The 20,655-nt window shown below is 33.6% G+C and overlaps 2 protein-coding genes across 2 annotated transcripts; both read left to right on the forward strand.

The window, feature by feature from the left end:
* Positions 1-2,654: 2,654 nt before the first annotated feature.
* LOC105156251 (auxin efflux carrier component 7) lies at positions 2,655-6,416 on the forward strand. Its single transcript, XM_011072328.2, has 6 exons — positions 2,655-4,258; positions 4,372-4,675; positions 4,777-4,862; positions 5,198-5,355; positions 5,736-5,812; positions 5,888-6,416. Exons 1-6 carry the CDS (start codon positions 2,995-2,997, stop codon positions 5,952-5,954), a joined length of 1,956 nt encoding a protein of 651 aa, XP_011070630.1. The 5' UTR covers positions 2,655-2,994; the 3' UTR covers positions 5,955-6,416.
* Positions 6,417-18,579: 12,163 nt separating this feature from the next.
* Positions 18,580-20,451, forward strand: LOC105156328 (uncharacterized). The gene has a single exon (XM_011072424.2). The coding sequence runs from the start codon at positions 18,580-18,582 to the stop codon at positions 20,449-20,451; it is 1,872 nt and encodes a 623-aa protein (XP_011070726.1).
* The last annotated feature ends 204 nt before the right edge of the window (positions 20,452-20,655 follow it).

The following is a 20,655-nucleotide window of genomic DNA, read 5'->3' on the forward strand; positions in this document are numbered from 1 at the left end:
GCATCTACTACAAGTCTACAACAGTGTGTGTGTGTGTGTGTGTATCTTAGGTGCAAGATGTGGCATATCAGTATCCGTGGACCAGCCAATCACGGAGACTTCTGCGAACTGCCACACGTGAAATGTCATCAAACAACTAATCACAAACATCACTCACTCTCTCTCATTTCCTTTTCACTTTTCTATTTTCCCTTTTTTTTATTTTTACCATTCTTGTCGTCTTATTGTACAATATTTAAATTAAAATTAATTGTATTTAGCACATTCGATATATGAACAATATACATAAAAATAATAAATGATTGAAATTTTTATACGGAAACATTTATTTGATTAATGTTTTGTGTAAATAAAAAAAATAAACGTAATTTTAAAATACAGTGGAAATAAAAAATAAAAGAGAAAAATATAATACTTTTAGATAAAAATGAACAATTTTAAAAACAGAAAATATACAAACGTTTGATTATAGAAGACAGAAAAAATATATCAAATATCAAACATTTATTACTCGTCAACAATTACTATTAAAATATAAAACTATTATTATTAAAATAGAATAATTCTAATTTACATATTAATGAAATCTGAATTACGGGATATTTTAATAATAAATAAATAAATCAAAGCAAGCTTGTCTTGGACTTTTAATGCGGATTGGAGAGATTATGTTTGACACTCAAATGCAAGACTGTTACCGATTAGATAGTCCCTGTGTACGATGTGTACCTTTACACCTTCTTACGCTATAATTTTTATGCATCAACTTATAGAGATCCATCGGTTTTTATAAATTTTTAGTTTTACGTGTGAAATTATATAATTAATTTTTTTTTTTATAAATTTTAGTCCTCTATATCTCAATTACAACTTTTACTACCTAATATGTAACATGATTTTAAGAATTTTTTTCTATAACTTATTTAATTTAAATATTGAAGGGTTATAATCGGACCTTTCTTGTATTGTTCTTATGACTTTTTGCCTGATAGATCTCCTACCAAGGGGAACCCATGCATACTTGAATCGTTTGGGAAACATATTCTACTGAATAATGTAACTACGATCTAAAATTAAAATACGTACATCATACGGGATACCCATTAATTATTGGAAACTTTTTGAATTAGTGACGAAGATAACTCAAGTGATAAAGACTTGCATTTTTTGTAAAAAAAAAAAAAAATCATCACAAATTCACAATCAATTATTAAATTTACTTTAACTACTATACTCATTAATTAGTTATCGATCAAGAACACTTTGACGATTCGAATTTGAAGCAAAAAGGAACTATATATTTCCTTAATTCTTCAATCAAATCGAGCCAACATTTTAATCAAGTATTAATTAATTAACCTTTATTTTTCAAACCATAGATTGCGAATAATTTGGAATACAGAAGAAGTTTTGTTCGAGTGATGAAGCAAAAGTCGCAAAACTAAGAGTTTATGAGTTTGAGTCCGATGACAGTAGTGTTTCGTTTGTCTGCTTACTTTGAATATATTTATTGATTTAGAAATATCGATATATCAAATTAGTATTTGAGTTTGAATGTATTAAACGAGGTATGAATAAATAAAGCATAATCCATAATAAATGAAGGTCTCTTACAAAGAGAACATAATTGGGACAAATCATTAAATTGAGATGATAAAACCAGGAAAAAAAGAAAAAATTGACCAACAAATAATTTTTGTATCCTCCCTTAAATTAAATGGCCTTGTAATGAGGTAGCTCGTAGATGTAGAACAACCACTTAATTTATTGAAATAATATTTAAATTTCATAATTAAATTTGAGATTTTGAGTTCAAATTTGATGGAATTTTTAGGTATTTATTTATATTGTAATTTTTAGTTATATTAATTGTATTATTTAATTTATTAAAATATTGATACAATAATATAATTACTATTTAAAAAAAATAATCAATATATATCAAATTATAATTCGTACTAGTTTAATTTAAATTGACTTTGGGCAAGAACATTCTAAAGCTGAGGAATGGAGTATTCATTGCCCATTATTCCTGCACAAAAAATATTATATAGAAGGTATCTATAGAATATTTGATTTTTTTTTTAAAAAAGTTAAATTGGCGTTATGTTTCGTATTAAGTTTTACATATATATGTTGTGCATATACATAATTTTTTTCACTATTTTGCAAGAAAATTTTGTTGTTGCTAATGATATTATTTTTTATAATAATATAAATATGATACTAATTTACAATGGAATAACTAAATTAATTTAACGAAAAGGCTTACCAAATATATTCTGAACTCTAGATAATGATTGATTGACATTTGTTTTTTTTTTAAATTTAAAAATATAATTTAAGAATAGGATGACTTGCAATACACATACAATTATAATATCAGTATTTAATATGAATGTGTAATAGAATATGGTTTTGAGACCTATTACATGACTAAAACGAACATTTAGCATAAATATGCATTGACAAATCAATAAAGGAAAATTAATGAATGATTAATAAATTAACCTGTGTGGTTATGTAACCACCAAACTGGCCACGTTTACATGCATAAAGGCGCATGTATAGTTGAGTTAACCACAGCATGTGGTTACTTTAAGACATATACATATGTACAGTTCTACTCCTCCCTAATCCTAAATCTATCATCTGCCCAGTTCGATTACACTCTCTCCTATATATATAGACACATACATACATGATCTTCTGTATCTACACTTCCCTGTAACTCTCTCTCCCTCATTTCCAGCTCTTTCTCTCTCTACAAGTGCTCTTTTCTCTTTCTTACCAGTGTTGCAGCTGCAGGGACTTGGGTACAAACTGCAGAAAGAACACAATATCCTTTCACTCAGTGACAGTTGCATAACGAATTTTGCTTCTTCCTTCAGCCCTTCTGCTCTATATTTCAATCTCAAGTAGCAATACTCGTGCAGATTGAACAGTTCGTTCGAGAGTTTTGGTTCAGTTTTCTTGGGTAATTAAGCAGAGAAAATGATAAGCTGGCACGATCTTTACGTTGTGCTAACTGCGGTGATTCCCCTCTATGTGGCCATGATACTGGCCTACGGCTCTGTGCGGTGGTGGAAAATATTCACACCGGATCAGTGCTCCGGGATCAACCGATTCGTCGCTATTTTCGCGGTCCCACTTCTATCTTTCCATTTCATCTCCAAGAATGATATCTATACGATGAACTTCCGGTTTATCGCCGCCGATACACTGCAAAAGATTATCATGCTTGTGGTTCTTGGATTGTGGGCTAATTTCACCAAGAATGGCAGCCTGGAGTGGTCTATTACCATTTTCTCGCTTTCGACTCTGCCCAATACTCTTGTGATGGGCATTCCTTTGCTAATTGCCATGTACGGCGAGTACTCCGGCAGCCTCATGGTTCAGATTGTGGTGCTGCAGTGCATCATTTGGTACACTCTTTTGCTGTTCCTGTTCGAGTACCGTGGGGCGAAGATGCTGATTATGGAGCAGTTTCCTGAAACAGCAGCTTCAATTGTGTCGTTTAAGGTCGAATCCGACGTTGTTTCGTTAGACGGGCAAGATTTTCTTGAAACGGATGCTGAACTTGGCAATGATGGGAAGCTTCATGTTACTGTGAGGAAATCGAATGCCTCGAGGCGTTCATTAGGCCCAGGATCTTTCTCCGGCATAACTCCTCGCCCCTCTAATTTAACGGGAGCAGAAATTTACAGCTTGAGTTCTTCAAGAAACCCGACTCCAAGAGCGTCTAATTTCAACCACTCAGATTTTTACGCGATGATGGGGTTCCCTGGAAGATTGTCAAATTTCGGGAATTCTGATACGGGTAGATTGTCGAATTTCAACATAGCTGATATGTATTCGGTGCAGTCATCAAGAGGGCCAACTCCAAGGCCATCGAATTTCGAAGAGAACTGTGCGCCGGGAGGGCTGATGAACTCTCCCAGATTCGGTTACTATCCACCGCAGCCTGTGCCCACTTCTTACCCTGCTCCAAATCCTGAAATTGCTTCGACTTTGCCGAGAAATGCAAAAGCCCATCAGCCGCAGCAACAGGATGGTAAGCCTAATCATGACGCGAAGGAGCTTCACATGTTCGTGTGGAGTTCGAGCGCTTCGCCGGTTTCTGAAGTCGGTGGAGGCGGCCTACACGTGTTTGGTGGCCCGGATTTCGGAGCTTCCGAGCAATCCGGGAGGTCTGATCAGGGTGCTAAGGAAATTAGGTTGTTGGTTACTGATCACCCTCAAAATGGGGAGAGCAAAGGTGAATTTTTTTGTTTTATTCATCATTCATTTACATGGATTGGATGTTATTTTTAATGATGTGCTGAAAGTGTTTGATTATTCGTCTCTGTGGCATTTCTTTCTTTAATAAAGCTGTTCCGCGAACCGGGGACTTTGTTGGGGAAGACTTCAGCTTTAGCGGTGGAGGGAGAGATCATGCAGATCAGGAAAAAGAGAAAGAGGGTCCAACTGGGCTGTCCAAACTCGGGTCCAGCTCCACCGCCGAGCTCAACCCCAAGGCTGCCGTAGGTAATATTGATGCCGGAGCCGCCAAACATATGCCACCCGCCAGCGTCATGACACGCCTAATCTTGATCATGGTTTGGCGAAAACTTATCCGAAACCCCAACACTTACTCCAGCCTTATCGGCCTCATTTGGTCTTTAGTCTCATATAGGTATGCCAAATCAAGAATTTGATAACTAGTTTAGTTCTTTTCACTCAATTCACTGTTTAGATAATGTGATTGATTGACGAGCTCTGGATGTTTGATTTCAGGTGGGATGTTCATATGCCGAAAATCATAGAGCAATCCATCGCTATTCTTTCTGATGCTGGCCTTGGAATGGCAATGTTCAGTTTAGGTTAGTAAAGTCACATTCAACAACTGATTTCCCCCCCTAATGTGGCCCTGTAATTTCCCAAAGACCCAACTTTGTTATTGCTATAGATGCTTGCTTTATTTGGTCGGTTGCTGTGATATAACCTTAACTGCTAAAATCAAGACCAACCATTCTTGGTGCAAAAATACAACATTATCAACAACTATCAGAAATTTACAACCCCGACAGATGGGACCGACGGTGTGCTGTCTGGATAATCAATGCCTTCAACCATTTGTGCATTAGTAGCAAAGTTAGTTGATATTAATTTGACTATTTCACGTTGTTTGATTGTTCGAGCTGCTATGGATTGACAGGTCTGTTTATGGCCCTTCAACCAAAGATAATCGCTTGTGGGAACACGGTGGCTTCCTTCGCCATGGCTGTGAGGTTTCTCACTGGCCCGGCCGTCATGGCTGCAGCATCCATTGCCGTTGGTCTCCGCGGTACCCTCCTCCACGTCGCAATTGTGCAGGTGACTCTTTGATTCCTCCTCATTAAACAAATCAGCTTCTCTGCGTGGAGATTCCTACATGGTCTAATTTAAACCATAGACATCTTGGTACCTCAAATTATTTAATGCATTTAGCAAACAATTCGAGTAAAATAATTCAAAGGGTTCATGGTTCATGAACCAACAAGGTTGTCTGCACTGAACATAAAGACAAATGTTTGTCTTCAGCATTAAGCCGCAGCTCAACTTACTATAATTTATCAACGTGTGTGTGTATATATTTATATTAATGCATAGATCACTACAAATGATATTGCATGTGTTGAGTGGATATTGCATTCAGATTGATTTCATCTGCTGGCATATGTTGTAATGCTCTCTGACATATTCTTATCCGATAGGCCGCACTTCCACAAGGGATTGTTCCATTTGTGTTTGCCAAAGAGTACAATGTTCATCCAGCAATTCTCAGCACTGCGTAAGTAAATCAATATCTTCTTCATGTGTTTTTTACTTTTCAAAATTACTTAATAAATTTATTTCGATTCTCCAGAGTCATTTTTGGAATGCTGATCGCGCTACCAATAACTCTCGTCTATTACATTCTTCTCGGATTGTAAGATTTCGGGAGCAGCCTATAAATCGAAGGGAAAGAATTCAAGAATCCCATTAGAGCTACTTCAACAAGAACTTGGAACCCCTAGATCATACTATTTGACTTAGATTAGGCCCTGATACGACGATCCACCGTGCCCGTGATTGGAGACACGTAACTTCAATGGCGGAAAATAGTTTCCAGCAGGGGTGTGGAGAAGGGGACAAGACACCGTGGAAAACACGGATGCAAGAATTATTTAGATCCAAGTCAAAAAATTTGTCCACAATCATAGGCATAGGGCAATGTAAACAAATGAAATGGGGTTTAATCTTTTCTTTTTCTGGAAGTAGTTGTCTTGATGGGGAGAAAAGCATAGTTCCCTCTGCCTCTGGTTGAGTATTAGTTAAATTGTATTTGTTTTGTGTGTGTCGTTAGTGTAAATTACTTTAGGATGATCAATGATAAGAAAGTATTTTGTCGTGAAGCTTATTTGTCATAGTCCGATGCTGCCTGCATTATTATTATTATTCATTACAAAAGAAAGAAACATTGTCCAAAAAAGACTGCATCATGCGACAACATTATCTTTTACTGCAAAACCTTTCGTCCTCTTGTTGTTGTTGTTATTGTTTTTTCCCTCCTGAATTTAACGAAGGTCATGTTGGGGTTTTAACATGTCATAGATATTCGTGATGTTTTAATTTAATAATTAAGATTGAGATCACATAAACAAATTCATAACTATGAATTTGTGTTTTACTGGGCATGTGATCAGTATCACATGCCCAGTATTGATGTTTTATCTTATTTTATGTGAGTTCGTTGCAATTTCTTTTATTGTTTTTAATTACTATAATTTATTGATTAAGCCCATATATTATTTAATTTATTGAGATGTTAATATAATTAGATAATTGTTGTTAAAAGAAAAAACATGTGATGAACTATTTCTATTAAGAGAATATAAGTATCATAAAATATTTGAAATATTGTTCAATTTTGTGATCGCATTTCCACCAACAATTGTACCAATTTTTAGCTTTTAGCTTTTAATCTTAAATTTAGAAAATTATAAGCAAACCTTGTGTTTTTTATTTTTATTTTTGAATCAAACAAATGTTGTGTTTTTGAACACTCAGTTCCAACTGTTGATATAGGCAATAACCGAAGATATACTTGATTAAAAATTCTCCCGACACCACTATGGCCTTGGTAGGTTTCACTTTCAATTTCTTACTATTTTAAATTGTAAGATCATATTTGAATGTCCCTTTTTTTCATTATAAGAATAAATAATAAAATTTCAATAAATCCTTTCTATTACATATTTTCATACAAAAAGAATTATTACAAATATCACATACTTTTTGTATAAAATATCGTACTCGGAATATTTTTTCATTCAACCACATTTTTTCATACTAAAATACTATCAAAGAAAGTACAAATTCAAATAACGTGTTTTTCAAGAAAATGTATAAACCAAATATGCTTATTCAAATATAATTCTATTTTTCATGCAAAACTCACTTAAAAGTATCAAGAAAAAGGAAAGAATGAAAACATAATCAAATCAATTAGGGGGTTTTCATGATAAAAGGAATTTGAGATAAGAGATTGTTAGGAAAAAGGAAGATATACAAGTCAAAGGAGTTTACCTTTTTGTCCCCCTTCTTTTTCTTTTTGAGTGTTTGGGGCAATTGATATTTGATACATCCCACAAATAAATTTAAATTTATGAGATCGAGTTCCATCAAATAATGAATAAATATTTATATAATTTTATATGAATTTGTATATTTATTATAATATATTTTAGGGTAAATTACTTTTTGTCATTCAAACTATGTCTGTTTTTACATTTTGTCATTAAAACTTTTTCTTATATCAACCTACCACATCAACTTTGTCGAACTTGCACTTTGTCATATACTATTATTTTTTTTAAACTTTTCTGCCAGAAAAACATTATGTATTGTGCATATGTAAAAAAAAATTTACATCACATAACCCTTAAATATCATATATGCACTGCATGTAATTTTTTTCGATAAAATACTTAACTGAAAAATAATTATAAATGTCAAAGTGTAAATCGAACATAATTTAAATAATAAAATATTAAAATTGAATTAATTTATTAAAATATTATTGTAATAATATAATTATCCATCACTCTTGATAGAGTGGGGTGGAAAATAGCTGCACGTGTGCGCGTGCGCGCTTGAATTCCACCCGGCATCTTCACCCACTATTATTCTTCACCGTTTCAAGGCATCTCCTTTTTCCATTTTCTCCTTTTATCAAAAAATTAAAAATCTCATAGCGAATATTTGGAATATTTTTTTCTCACTTGATTTTGAATGGGCTACAAATAAATTTAAATTTTAGAAAGTTTGAAAATTGTACCGACAACTAAAAAAATATAACTTTCTGCTACGATTAATTATTACAGCTTAACAAAATATCATAATAAATACAAATCAACCACAATATCGCAACAACCATTAGTCGTAGATTCTGCATGTGTGACCATAACAAATGTTTTGGCTATGGCTAAAAATTATGGCGAATATTAATTAAATGTGGTAAAAATTTAAGCTTTTATTTTGATTTTGATTAACTATGATTAATAGTATTAATTTACCATAGTTTTTAAGTCGTGATCATTTATAGTCATGTAGCGAAAATTTAATTTTTTTTTGTAGTGGATAGACAAATATAATTGATAGTTGATATTTTCTAAAATTATCAAAAAGTGTTGAAAATGGATGAAAATGTATTCGATATTTTTTTTTCTTTTTATAATATAAGAGTTATTGAAAAACGATACTTTGATAGTCGTTGAGAAGTATTAAAAAAAAAGTAAAAGCATATATGATATTATATTTTGAGGTAATGAAGGTTGCTTTAAGCATTAAATTATATTCTAAAAATTGGTGATTTTACCATTATATTCATATATATAAATAATATAAAAACTAGGAGGAAGGGCAGCTTTTCCTTTGATATCGAATGTTTTTTTTATAGATATTTGGGCTAGTTATAAATTAACCAATCCAAAATCCCACTACACTATAAAATTCAATCGGAGGGTTTGAATTAAAAAAATTGATAAAGGATTCATTGAATTCTTGAAAAAGAAAAATTCTGTAAATGAGAATGTTTAGTGGAAAAACAAGTGGACATCATTTTCGGCAGGCGATTCAAACTTTTCTACTACTGATCTTGATTGGTTTACTACACAAATGTGATACAAACTGAAAGTGGGTGATGAGAATATATCATTATTCTCGGACAAACACAACATCATCAATATTCCATTACTCAACATTGACCATGTTTTCGTTGCTAAAGCCCTCTCATTCCATCAATATCAATAATGTTTGTTAATTCAACCGAAATATTAGATGTGTAAATTTGATTTTTTTATGGATGTGATTATTGTATTAATGGTAATTTGTAAGTATTTTTACTCGTTCTGAGAATTGGATTTTGTAGGCACATCAAGCCGAATGCTCCATGAATCAAAGAATTGATTCATATCCAATTTATCAACGCCGGAATGACAATAGATCGATAGCCTTAGACAATGATAGGGAAATGGTTGTTGACCACAGTTGGATGGTTCCTTATAATTCTTGGTCACTACTCAAATACGACTGACAAGAATTAGTAGTATTTTTTTCTAAATTTTGAATTTAGTCTGGGTTTCAATTGAAGGGTTCCAACACTGTCGTAAACTTATCAGTATAATTTATTGTATTTTTTGTATAAAAAAATATATACTACTATATTTGCATGCTTCATTATATTTTTAAAATTAAAATAATTTAAATATAATTAATTTTAAAAAAATAAAAAAAAATAATACAATTCACAATTTGTGAATTGGTGAATTGCAATTGCAAGTCAGGAAACCACGACATGATCGTGGTTTCCAACAGCGACATAAAATTGCAGTTACGAATCGTGACTTGATGACATTTTAAAAAAAAAGAATATTTTTTAATTCGAATTGCGGTTAGAAGTCGCAATTCGTATATTAATATTAAATTATTTAAATAATTAATATAATTTATTTATTTTTTATTAATAAAAAAATATTAACCCATGATCCAAGTGTAGCAGTGAAGGGGAACACACGCATCCAATTTTACACATCTCCGCGCTTTGGAATGCACGCAATCCGCCAAAACTTTGTTAAACGCGCAATCCAGCCTCGCAAAGACCGAGACGTTTGTGCAACGCAATTGTCCTTCTTCGTCTCTGCTTTTCCCAAAATTACTCGAGTCATGGACATGCGTGCCCAGCCAGTGAAGGGCGTTTTGGGAAATTGTTGCTAATGATGTCAATTAATCGCGGCAGACCAACATACTGCGAGGGAAATGTGCGACTCGCCGTGGAGGATTACAAACAACAGTCCCACGTGGAGTGTCTGTCTGCAACGTCACGCGCTACTACACAGTTGCTCTGCACGGCCTTCAATGAGCGCATGTTCGTGAAGATGACTACAAAGGTGTTCGCCGGTTTTCAAAAATAAAAGTAAAGGACCATGATATACGCGAAATTAAGATAAATTACATAAATATTTTTTATATTTTATAAAATTATAATTATACTTTTTGAGGAGTATTAATACAATATTTTTTAAAGGGTATTTGTATATGTTTTGTATTTAAATAGGGATAGTTGTAATTTTAACTATGTCATGAGGGGTGTAATTATAATTTAAAAAAAAAATAAGAAATATTTGTGTATTTTGACTTAATTTCAAGAAGTGTCAATATAATTTATCCTGAAATAAATGAATACTGATTTATAACTGAAAATATTTTATTTTATTTTATAATATTTCAATCTATTGGATAAGTTGATTTAATTTAAACATCGTAAGTAATTTTCCATCAATTTTTACAATTTATCGTTAAAATTGTTAAATTATTTTTTTAAATACTTAAACATGTTATATTTTTAAAGATTTATATCATATGTACTAATTAAAAAGAGTATTATATATATATGTGTGTGTAGGTCCAACATTTGTAAATAAAATGCAAGATATAACAATAATCCATACTATATATGAAGAAGAACATTTTTTGGTATCTCTCTTTTTTGGTCTATTTTCTTAATTTTAATTTAATTTTTTTATTTATTCATCCAACTTCCCATTTTTCCACTATCTTTCAATAATTTTTTTTTTCTAATTTTCATGCATCTTAATGTTGGCAAATATGAACTAATAAGAAAAATAGCCCTAATTTAGAAGGTCATGTGAGATGCATATGCATTTTTGCAGAGAAAAGGGTGAGTTTCGTAGGAAAAAAGGGGGGATTGGAATAGTGAAGATTAAAAAGATATAGGACCAAAATACTATCATAAAAAATTAAAGGACAAAAACCCTAAATGAGGACAAAAAATGAAAAAATTCTAACTCAAATCGAATTTGGCCCATTAAATACACTTATCGTGTAATTAATGTATAATTCTAAAAAATTTAAGTGACCAATTATATGACAAATATATTACATTTACTATATGATTGATTTGATTCCATCCAATAAAAAAACTGCATTAAAGCGTTAAGCAAAATCCAAATCTAGTACTTGTTGTTATTCTAAGGTGTAGACGTATGACTGAACACTTACAAACTAATGCAACAAGCCCAACAGCATGGACAAGAGACACACAATAGCTGTGATCTTTTTCCTTGTTTTTATGTCTGCATGCATCTCGTAATTGTGTCCATTGGAACCAAAAAGTTATTGATGAGTTGTTTGAACATTGAGCTTGCTACCCTCATGAATATTGCATAATACATGCATGCAATCTTCAATGTGTCTGTGGATCCTAGCTGTTGTTCTTTGCCTTAGAGACATTATGGTCCCTCTCAATGTCTCACCGATGTGCGTATCCCTTGCTTTCATACACTTTTTCAATAAGTCAGAAACGAAATTTTTTATTCAAATCAGGTTTCACCAATTTAAATCAATCACATAGTAAGTGTGACAAACTTGTCATGTGATAGTTCACTTTTTTTGAGCTATACATCAATCACACCGTAAGTGTATTGTCTTACCATATAATTAATTAAGTCTGATGATTTGAATTAGAACTTCTCGTCACAAGTCAACTAATCTTGCAGCTGCTGCGTACCTTCCTTAATTTACAAACAATTATTATGGCATGCATTTTCATATTCATGCATGCTTCAAATGAACAGCCAAATTCAGCTCTAATATTGGAACTAATTCCCATGATGTTAGTAATGTAATATCCTATGATCAATTAACGTTGTCTTGACTTGTTGAAGAATCCCACGATAAACTCGTAATTATCGATCGTTAACTGATAGTAATTAGCGACCATCTTCTTCAATTAAAGCTTAAAGTATGAGAGAAAAGCTATTTAAATTAACATTTAATATTTCTAACAGGTTCTTCACATGCTAACAGTGGGAAAATTACAATATACGTCCCATAACTTACACCATTTGTAATTTTGGTCCCATTGTTTTATTTCTTATCACATTTAATCACATAAGTGTAAAAAAATTGCAATAACGTCCCACTCACGTTTTCATTAGATTCTTAACGGAAGGAGGACGTGCAAAGTACGTATTCCGTTAATTTAACCAACATTTTACTACAATGGTGTAGAAAATTACAATTTACGTCCCACAACTTATACTACAATGGGATCAAAATCGCAAATGATGTAAGTTGTGGGACGTAAATTGCAATTTTTCACACTATTGCAGTCACACGTTGGTTAAGTTAACGGAGCCCGTGCATCCTTCCGTCAAGAATCTAACAGCAAATATGAGTGAGACGTAAATTGTAATTTTTTTGGACACTTATGGAACTAAATATGGTGAGGAGTAAAATAATGAGACTAAAATTACAAAAAGTAAAGTTATGGGACGTAAATTGCAATTTTCCCTTCTAACAGTATTAATTATACTTTTGTTTGGCCTGCACTGGTTGCATATCTGAAGATCATAGTATATATCTAAAGATTTAAATTATTAAGAAAAAAATATTTAAAAGTTAATATTTCTAGCTAGCTAACAGACTGATACGTAGGTTGTGATAAATTAACTCTCCTCTTCTCGATCCCACTCCCAAGTTAAACTTACGAGTGAAAATTAACACGCCCGGTACTCGATCTTTTATCCTAAAATTAAATGAGGATGTACAAAAATTACCCCAATCCACATAAATTTTGGATATAACACATATGGATTAGGTTTCGTAACATTTCTACTGGACCAGCCAAGGAGAAGGGACAATCAATGACCTCAATCCACATAAATTTGGATACACATATACATACATACATACATACATGATAATGTAATTAATGTGATTGGGGTGGGGAAGATATTGATCGATGCAGAGAGCATGTGGTTGGGATGAATGAATGCATGGCGACAAGGGTATGCGCATGGATGCATGCATGGCGTCCATCGACCACCACCGCTTACCCCCAGCTGTTTCATTTCATCATCGTACAGTTTGTCGACAAGGTGGCCTCACATCATGTGAATGCCCATACCATGTTCATGTGGATTTTATTAATTATTTTCAGGGTTTTCAAGAAAAAGATGTATATATATATATAGATGGATGGAAGAAATAATAAAAAGAGTTGATTGATATGCAAAGTGATGCATTATTGAAGGGATAGAATTCGGAGTTGGTGTAGGGACTGATGCAAAACTCTTAATAACCCCAATAAGATATATATATATAGACCCCTCCAACTTAAAAAGCTTAATCTATTTTTAAGTGGTATAATTAATACATGAATAATTATATTAATACCTCAATAAACTGAATAATATATTGATTCAATCAAGAGATCATATAATTAAAAATAATAAAATAAATTATAATAAACACATATTATAAATGAGATAAATATTTACATTTGAACAGGATTCGAGAACATGACATCAAACTTGTTAACGGAACCGTCAGGGTAGGACGTCATGGGTTCCAAGAAAGCCTAATTTAAAATATAATTAAGCACTCCCACCCCTGTGTCTCTACCAATGTTTTTTGTTTGGTGGAGGTTTCTGGTTCTGCAATCTAGCGAAGCGAGATATGTGTATGGATCGTTGAAGCACGACAGCAAGGTTGTCCCCATATTGTCTTTCTTTTTCTTTTTGATTCATTTGGGAAATTTAAAATGATTTTATTGCCATTTTTTCATTCTTAATTAATTTGGATGGTTTTTTGTTGGCTGGTCTTGACCACATTTGTGAAAATTTAGGTTAATTGCATGGTGAGTGTGTGGTACGGATCACATGATTTTCGGATTGGATTAACTATTTTAATTTTTTTTATTCCAATTTATATATACACATTAAATGTATAAAGATTACGTCATTAGTGTTATTTAAGGAATGATTTTATATACATAGCTTGTACATGTAAAATTAATTAGAAAATACAATAGAAATTATGATAGAAAATTTATTTCACGTTATATGTGTACAATTTTAAAAAAATGATGAATCACAATACAAGTGAAACTACATTTTTAATATGATTGATTGAGTGTCGTTAGATTTGATTAATTTGAATAAACAATTTTCGTGAATGGTGGTGCAATCAGCACAAAGTGTAGCACCAATTTTGAAGTTTTAATAAATAATTTTTATTAACCACAATTAAATAAAATCGATGAAAAAAAATAATTTTTTCACCATGACTAAGAGCTAATGGGGATCTGAAAAATCCGGTTCTGCATCTACACGCGGATCCAAATATATTGGACTAATTAATTATCAATCGTATATTTCAAACTACTTTAATTTCTTATTATATAATTAACAACATATATTGCTTCTCATCTTTCATCGACAATAATGAGGAAAAAATTAAAGTCATCATTTTATTAATAATGTCTTAATCTATTAATTGAAATTGAGATTTTATATATAAATTTAAAATTATGAGTTCAAATTTTATGGAACGTCTAAATATTTATTTTATTTTATCAAAATGTTTGAATTTGTAAAGCACAATAATAATGTATGTACATCATTAGAGCGGAACTCATCGGTCACAAAATTAATGAGTAGCGTAGATGAAGAATTGTGTGATGATGGTGCAAGTCATGATCAGTGTAGGGTGAAGAGCGGACATGGGGTGGGACCATTGAAGGTGGGTTTTGAGTGTGAAAGGGCATTATAAGAGTCGCATTTTGCAACCCCAGTAATACTAATGACATTCACATTTTGGTATATGCGTCTTTCGATATGCATGGGTCCTATTACACTTTTTTTCTCCCCCTCCTTTTAGTTTTATTTTTGAATAAATATAATCGATCCCTCTAAAATTTATCGTAATTATAATTATTTTTTATTATTAAAAAATTATAAATACAATCTTGTCCGCCCATTATAGAATATTTTGTTAAATGTTCGTTAATTTTAATGATATTTATAATTTAAATAATAAAAAAATATTTATAATTATGACAAACTTTGAATGTAGCGTTCTATTTATCAGTCCTGACCTCATTTGGGGAACTTTTTTGGGCTTTGATTGAAAGTAGGGTAAGAAATTCACATTGCTTTTGTTTTCAAACTTTCGCGATTGAAAAATTGCTAAAAACATCTTCAATGATTGCTATATATATAAATGTCTTTACAGAATATATATTTTAGTGTGTCTGAATGTATTTTACACTAAAATAAAATATAAACACTTAAAATACTGGAAAACACAAATATATTTATCTCTGTCTTTCTCTTCTTATTTTTCAAACATATATATTGAAAAAAGAACCAAATAATGAAGTCATATGCATTTTAATTTATACAACAATTTGGAACCAAAATTTAGCAGAAAAAAACATTAGGTATTTAGCTTGGGGAGAATATCGGAGGTGCTCGTATTTCTTTTCTGTATCATATGCCAACTTTATACACATGACATGTAAATATGTTTGAAATATAAAATAATTTAAATTTGAATTGAATAAATTGAAGGTGTCTTTAGGGTAAAAATATAATCTATATTTGTATAATATGTGTAACGTGGCCAATTTATCGAGGTCCATAAAATATATTATTTGTGTCCAAATTTATACTAAAACTTTACTCTTCAAAACTACATCTATATTTATAAAGTCACAATTTAATTTAAAAAATTATGATAAATTACAATCAATTTTTCTTAAATCTTTCATAATCACAATTACTTTCTCGTTACTTAAAAAATTACAAAATACTGCATAAAATTAATAGTCGTCTAACAAATACCTCTTGTGACAGCTCATTGTTAGATGTCTATTAATTTCAGAAAATATTTATAAATTTTGAACGAGGCCAATGTGGGTAATGGGTAGCCCAATGTGTTTCGGCCCAAATTTCGTTTAAAAATTTTGAGTCCATTGTATTGTACAGATAGTTGGGCCTTCTTTCTGGGCAAAGTTTGGTCCCAAGTGTATTTACAGTTGAGCTAAAAATACTTGTAGAGATGAAATGTAAGAACATATCCCGATATGGATATATATAGCAACCTACGATTCATTCATAACATATAAGTACAAATGCTACCTATCCACATTTTCACAATAACTATATATATATATATATATATATATATAAATATTGGATCCGCATGGGCAGAGGTATATATATATATATATATTGGATCCGCATGGGCAGAGATATATATATATATATATATTATTCAATTCCTTTTTCCTTTTTCTTATTAATCTAAGCTTTTAGGGTTGTTTTGATAAACTTATCCATTAAAAAAAGTGAAGAATATTATTAGTGTAGGGAAAGGAAGAAGAAGTGCATGTCGTGAACAAGAAGTGCGGCTGCCTCAATCACATTTTGGTCGGATAATAAGATTGCAATTTATAGGAGATTCAGAGGAGGGCGTTTCATTTAAAAATGATTTATAATTTCGTGTAGTTTATAAGTTTTTTTTAGAATTTATAAAATGTTAGATATTATTTTAATAAAATAAAATTATCAAGTGTATAAAAAGTACATTAAAAATATTAATATAATTAATAATAATAAATAAATTATAATAACCCACATAAAGTGAGACAAACACTCACATAAATTGGAATAAATACCCACATGTCATGTGGGACTTAAAGCCACGATTTCGAACTTGTTTATGGAATTTCAATCTTAATCTAACTAATTAATATGACAACAATTAAAGGAATTAATTTATTAAAATTTTAAAATAAGTAGGGAGCTTTTTGCCCTTTCTAAGAAGCTTATAAGCTCTTAATATTTTATTTTTGAATTTTATAAGCTCATCTTTTAAGATTTTGTCAAATACTTTTCAATATCTTATAATTCATAGCCCTTTATTCCTTTCTGTTTTAATGAAATTTCGTCCAATTTATATATTTACAGGGTTATATCATATGATTGATTTAAATTTGATTGGGTCGATTCTAAACTATAATTTTTCTTTCTTTTTCTGGTATTTTGGAACTCATAGCCCTTTATTCCTTTCTTTTTTAATGAAATTTCGTCCAATCCATATATTTACAGGGTTAATAGCATGTCATCGTTAAGTGAAAGTTTTAATGGGTATTTCTTTCAGTGAAATAAAAATCCGTGAGATCTTCTTATAAAAGATAATCATAATCTTCCTCAATATTTGTTATAAGGGATAATTATATTATCATTCTCTTAAAATTTGATATAATTAATTACATTGTACTCTATATAATTTAAAAAAGTACATTTAAAACTCTTGAGTTTGTTTTTGTTTATTAAATAGATCAATTATTTGGTCAAAATTCATCGAATGAATAACAAATCACATTGCAGGTCAGATAAACATTTTTATAAAACTATCATTATATATCTTTACCTTGATATGAATAATTTGATCAAAAAAATATTTATAAAACAGAAATAATTTTTACGTTTAAAAGGATTTCTTGGCTTCAACCTTTTCGCATGGGATGATTGCATTTAACCCAAGTACATTTACAAATTGTTCTCTATGCATATGAAGAGATTATAAAATATTGGGTCAGTGGTAACCAACAACGGTGTACAGGTAGCCGTCGACGCTGTCGGGAAGGGGGTGGTGGTGGATAGCTATGATGAGGGAATCCGCATATTTACCAAAATGCCCCTCCTATTTTTGGCACAAGCTCCACACCCAAGACAGTAATCATGCTGCATCTATGACTGAGCCTATGTCTGAGCACAGTGGGGCCCACTGGGCAGTTGCAGCAGCGGCGGCTACAGGTTCAACAGAGGGTGACGTGGCGCGCCCTCACTGGTGCCACGTGTGGTGCTCGCAGAGGGTGCCGTACCAGTATAAATACCCTCATTTATGGTATTTTGAATACGTTTTGACAATCTACTTTTACCGCCAATTTGTGCTCTAATTCGATCCCGTTACCTTATTATTCGATCCCACATTTTCTGACTTAAGCATCGGAGGGCCATCGCCGAGGGCCACTCGGCTAGTCTGACGTTTGCTGTGTTCTCAGGATCCGCACCAGGTAGCTTGAAAGAGGAAGTAAGCGATCACGACCCGGTTGCTCGACCTAGCGACCCCGATCCGGAAATCCTGATTTTGAGCGACCTACATCATTTGGCGCCGTCTGTGGGAAATTGAGGACAAGTCAAAATGGAAGGGACATCAAGACGGGATCAACCAGCAGAAGAGACCCCGAGGAAAGGAGATGAGAGGATGATTCAGATGACGAGAGAAGAATTGCAGCACATGATTGATGAGGCAAGCAGGAAGGCCATTGTTGAGTATGAACGCAGAACGGTGACCCCGGCCAGGGAAGGGGTTAAACGGCAGCTGTTTCAGGAGCTGGAGACGGAACAGCGAAGAGAGACCTTGAGGGCACCAGAAAGAGGTCCGGAGAGAACCTTATCCAATGAGGTGACTAGTAAACGAACCGTGGTAAGCAGGAAAACTGCTGCAAGACAGCCAGCTATCTCGCGTGAAGAGGTGGACAGTGTTGGTAAGCAGATTGAGCGACTAAGGAAGCAAATCGAGGAATTGAAAAAGAGGGGAGAGTTGGTGTCGCAGAATCGGAGCTCGCCCTTCACTAATCGAATATTGCTGGAAGTGGTGGATAACAATTTCCGATTACCCGACCTGCCCAAGTATGATGGCAGCAAGGATCCAAGGGAGCATGTTGCCGCTTTTGACCTGGTGATGAATCTGTACGGCCAGACCGATCCGATCAAGGCAAAACTGTTCGTCACTACGCTGAAGGGAAAAGCTCAGGAGTGGTTCACAAGCTTAGGTAGTGGAACTATTGATTCATATGAACAGTTAATTCATAAGTTTTCTTTTCATTTTGCCAGTAAGAGAAAAGCAAAGAGATCGGCGACCCACCTGTTTACGATCCGGCAGCGGGAGGACGAGACGCTAAAAGCTTTTATGGGGAGGTTCAACAACGAAGTGCTGGAGGTGCAGGACCTAAGGATCGACATGATGGTTAGTATTTTGATCCATGGTTTACAAAAAGGTCCTTTTGCGTCAGCGCTCGCCCGCGATCCGCCTACGGGCACGGAGCAATTGATGGAGATGGCCCAAAAATATATCGATGAGGAAGAAATGAACGCCATGAAGGACAACTACTGGTCTAGAGGTCCGACCAGGATGAAAGGAGAAAGATCGCGAGAAGGAAAACAACGGGCGGAAGGAGATCGCGAACGAAAGGGACCGTATGTGCCTCGTTACCATAGGTACACCCCGCTGACGACTACCAGAGAAAAGGTGATGATGATGGTGGAAAACGAGGACCTCCTACAGCGACCAGAGAAGATGCGGGATACTCGTACAAAAAGGAACTCGAGTAGGTACTGCAGGTTCCACAGGGATAGGGGGCATAATACGGAGGATTGCTACCAACTGAAAGATGAGATTGAACGGTTAATAAGACAAGGGTATTTCAGGCATTTGATTGATAGGAGGGCAGAACAGCGAGATCGCAGTAGATCGCGAAGCCGGGAAAGGCTCCAGAGGGATGAAGCGGGGGCGAGCGGAACCCGAGACAACGCTCCTAACAAGGGTGTCATCCACACTATCTCGGGGGGACCCACAAGTGGAGATTCAAGCAAAGCAAGAAAAAGATACGCTCGAGAAAGCGGGTGGAAACATGATGGGCTAATGATGCACGTTGAAAAACAGGAGAGCATCATCTTCGGTGACGAGGACTTAAGCGCTGACATGGTGGAACAAAACGACCCAATCGTCATAAAGATGGACATTGCGAATTACCAGGTACATAAGGTATTGATTGATAACGGCAGTTCTGTTGACATTATTTTTAGTGATGTCCTCAGGAAGATGGATTTGGGAGATGTGAAACTAAAGGCCGTACGAACACCCCTAGTTGGGTTCGGGGGGAACGAGGTCATCCCAGAAGGTGTAATCGAGTTGCCAGTGTCGCTAGGTGAGGAGCCCAAGAGGAAGACATGCATGATCTCTTTCCTGGTCGTTGATAGCCCATTCGCGTATAATGTAGTGTTGGGATGACCAGGATTGAACAAGTTTCGAGCGGTGGTATCTACCTTCCATCTGAAGATGAAGTTCCCGACGCCGCAGGGAATTGGGGAAGTCAAGTGCGACCAACGAACGGCAAGACAATGCTATAATCTTGCTGTGAAGCAGGGAGAGTCTAAGAAAGAAAAAAGGAAGGAGGAGACAGGCCGAGAGACGGCGAAGAGAGGAAAGATGGAA

This window comes from Sesamum indicum, linkage group LG2, assembly GCF_026168435.1.
Source record: "Sesamum indicum cultivar Baizhima isolate 11 linkage group LG2, ASM2616843v1, whole genome shotgun sequence".
NCBI classification, from domain to species: Eukaryota; Viridiplantae; Streptophyta; class Magnoliopsida; order Lamiales; family Pedaliaceae; genus Sesamum; species Sesamum indicum.

Coding starts and splice junctions, on each gene's coding strand:
- LOC105156251 (XM_011072328.2), top strand. CDS start 2,995: ATGATAAGCTGGCACGATCTTTACGTTGTGCTAACTGCGGTGATTCCC. Junction 4,259..4,371: donor TCAAAATGGGGAGAGCAAAG/GTGAATTTTTTT, acceptor TCTTTAATAAAG/CTGTTCCGCGAACCGGGGAC. Junction 4,863..5,197: donor AATGGCAATGTTCAGTTTAG/GTTAGTAAAGTC, acceptor ATGGATTGACAG/GTCTGTTTATGGCCCTTCAA.
- LOC105156328 (XM_011072424.2), top strand. CDS start 18,580: ATGGAAGGGACATCAAGACGGGATCAACCAGCAGAAGAGACCCCGAGG.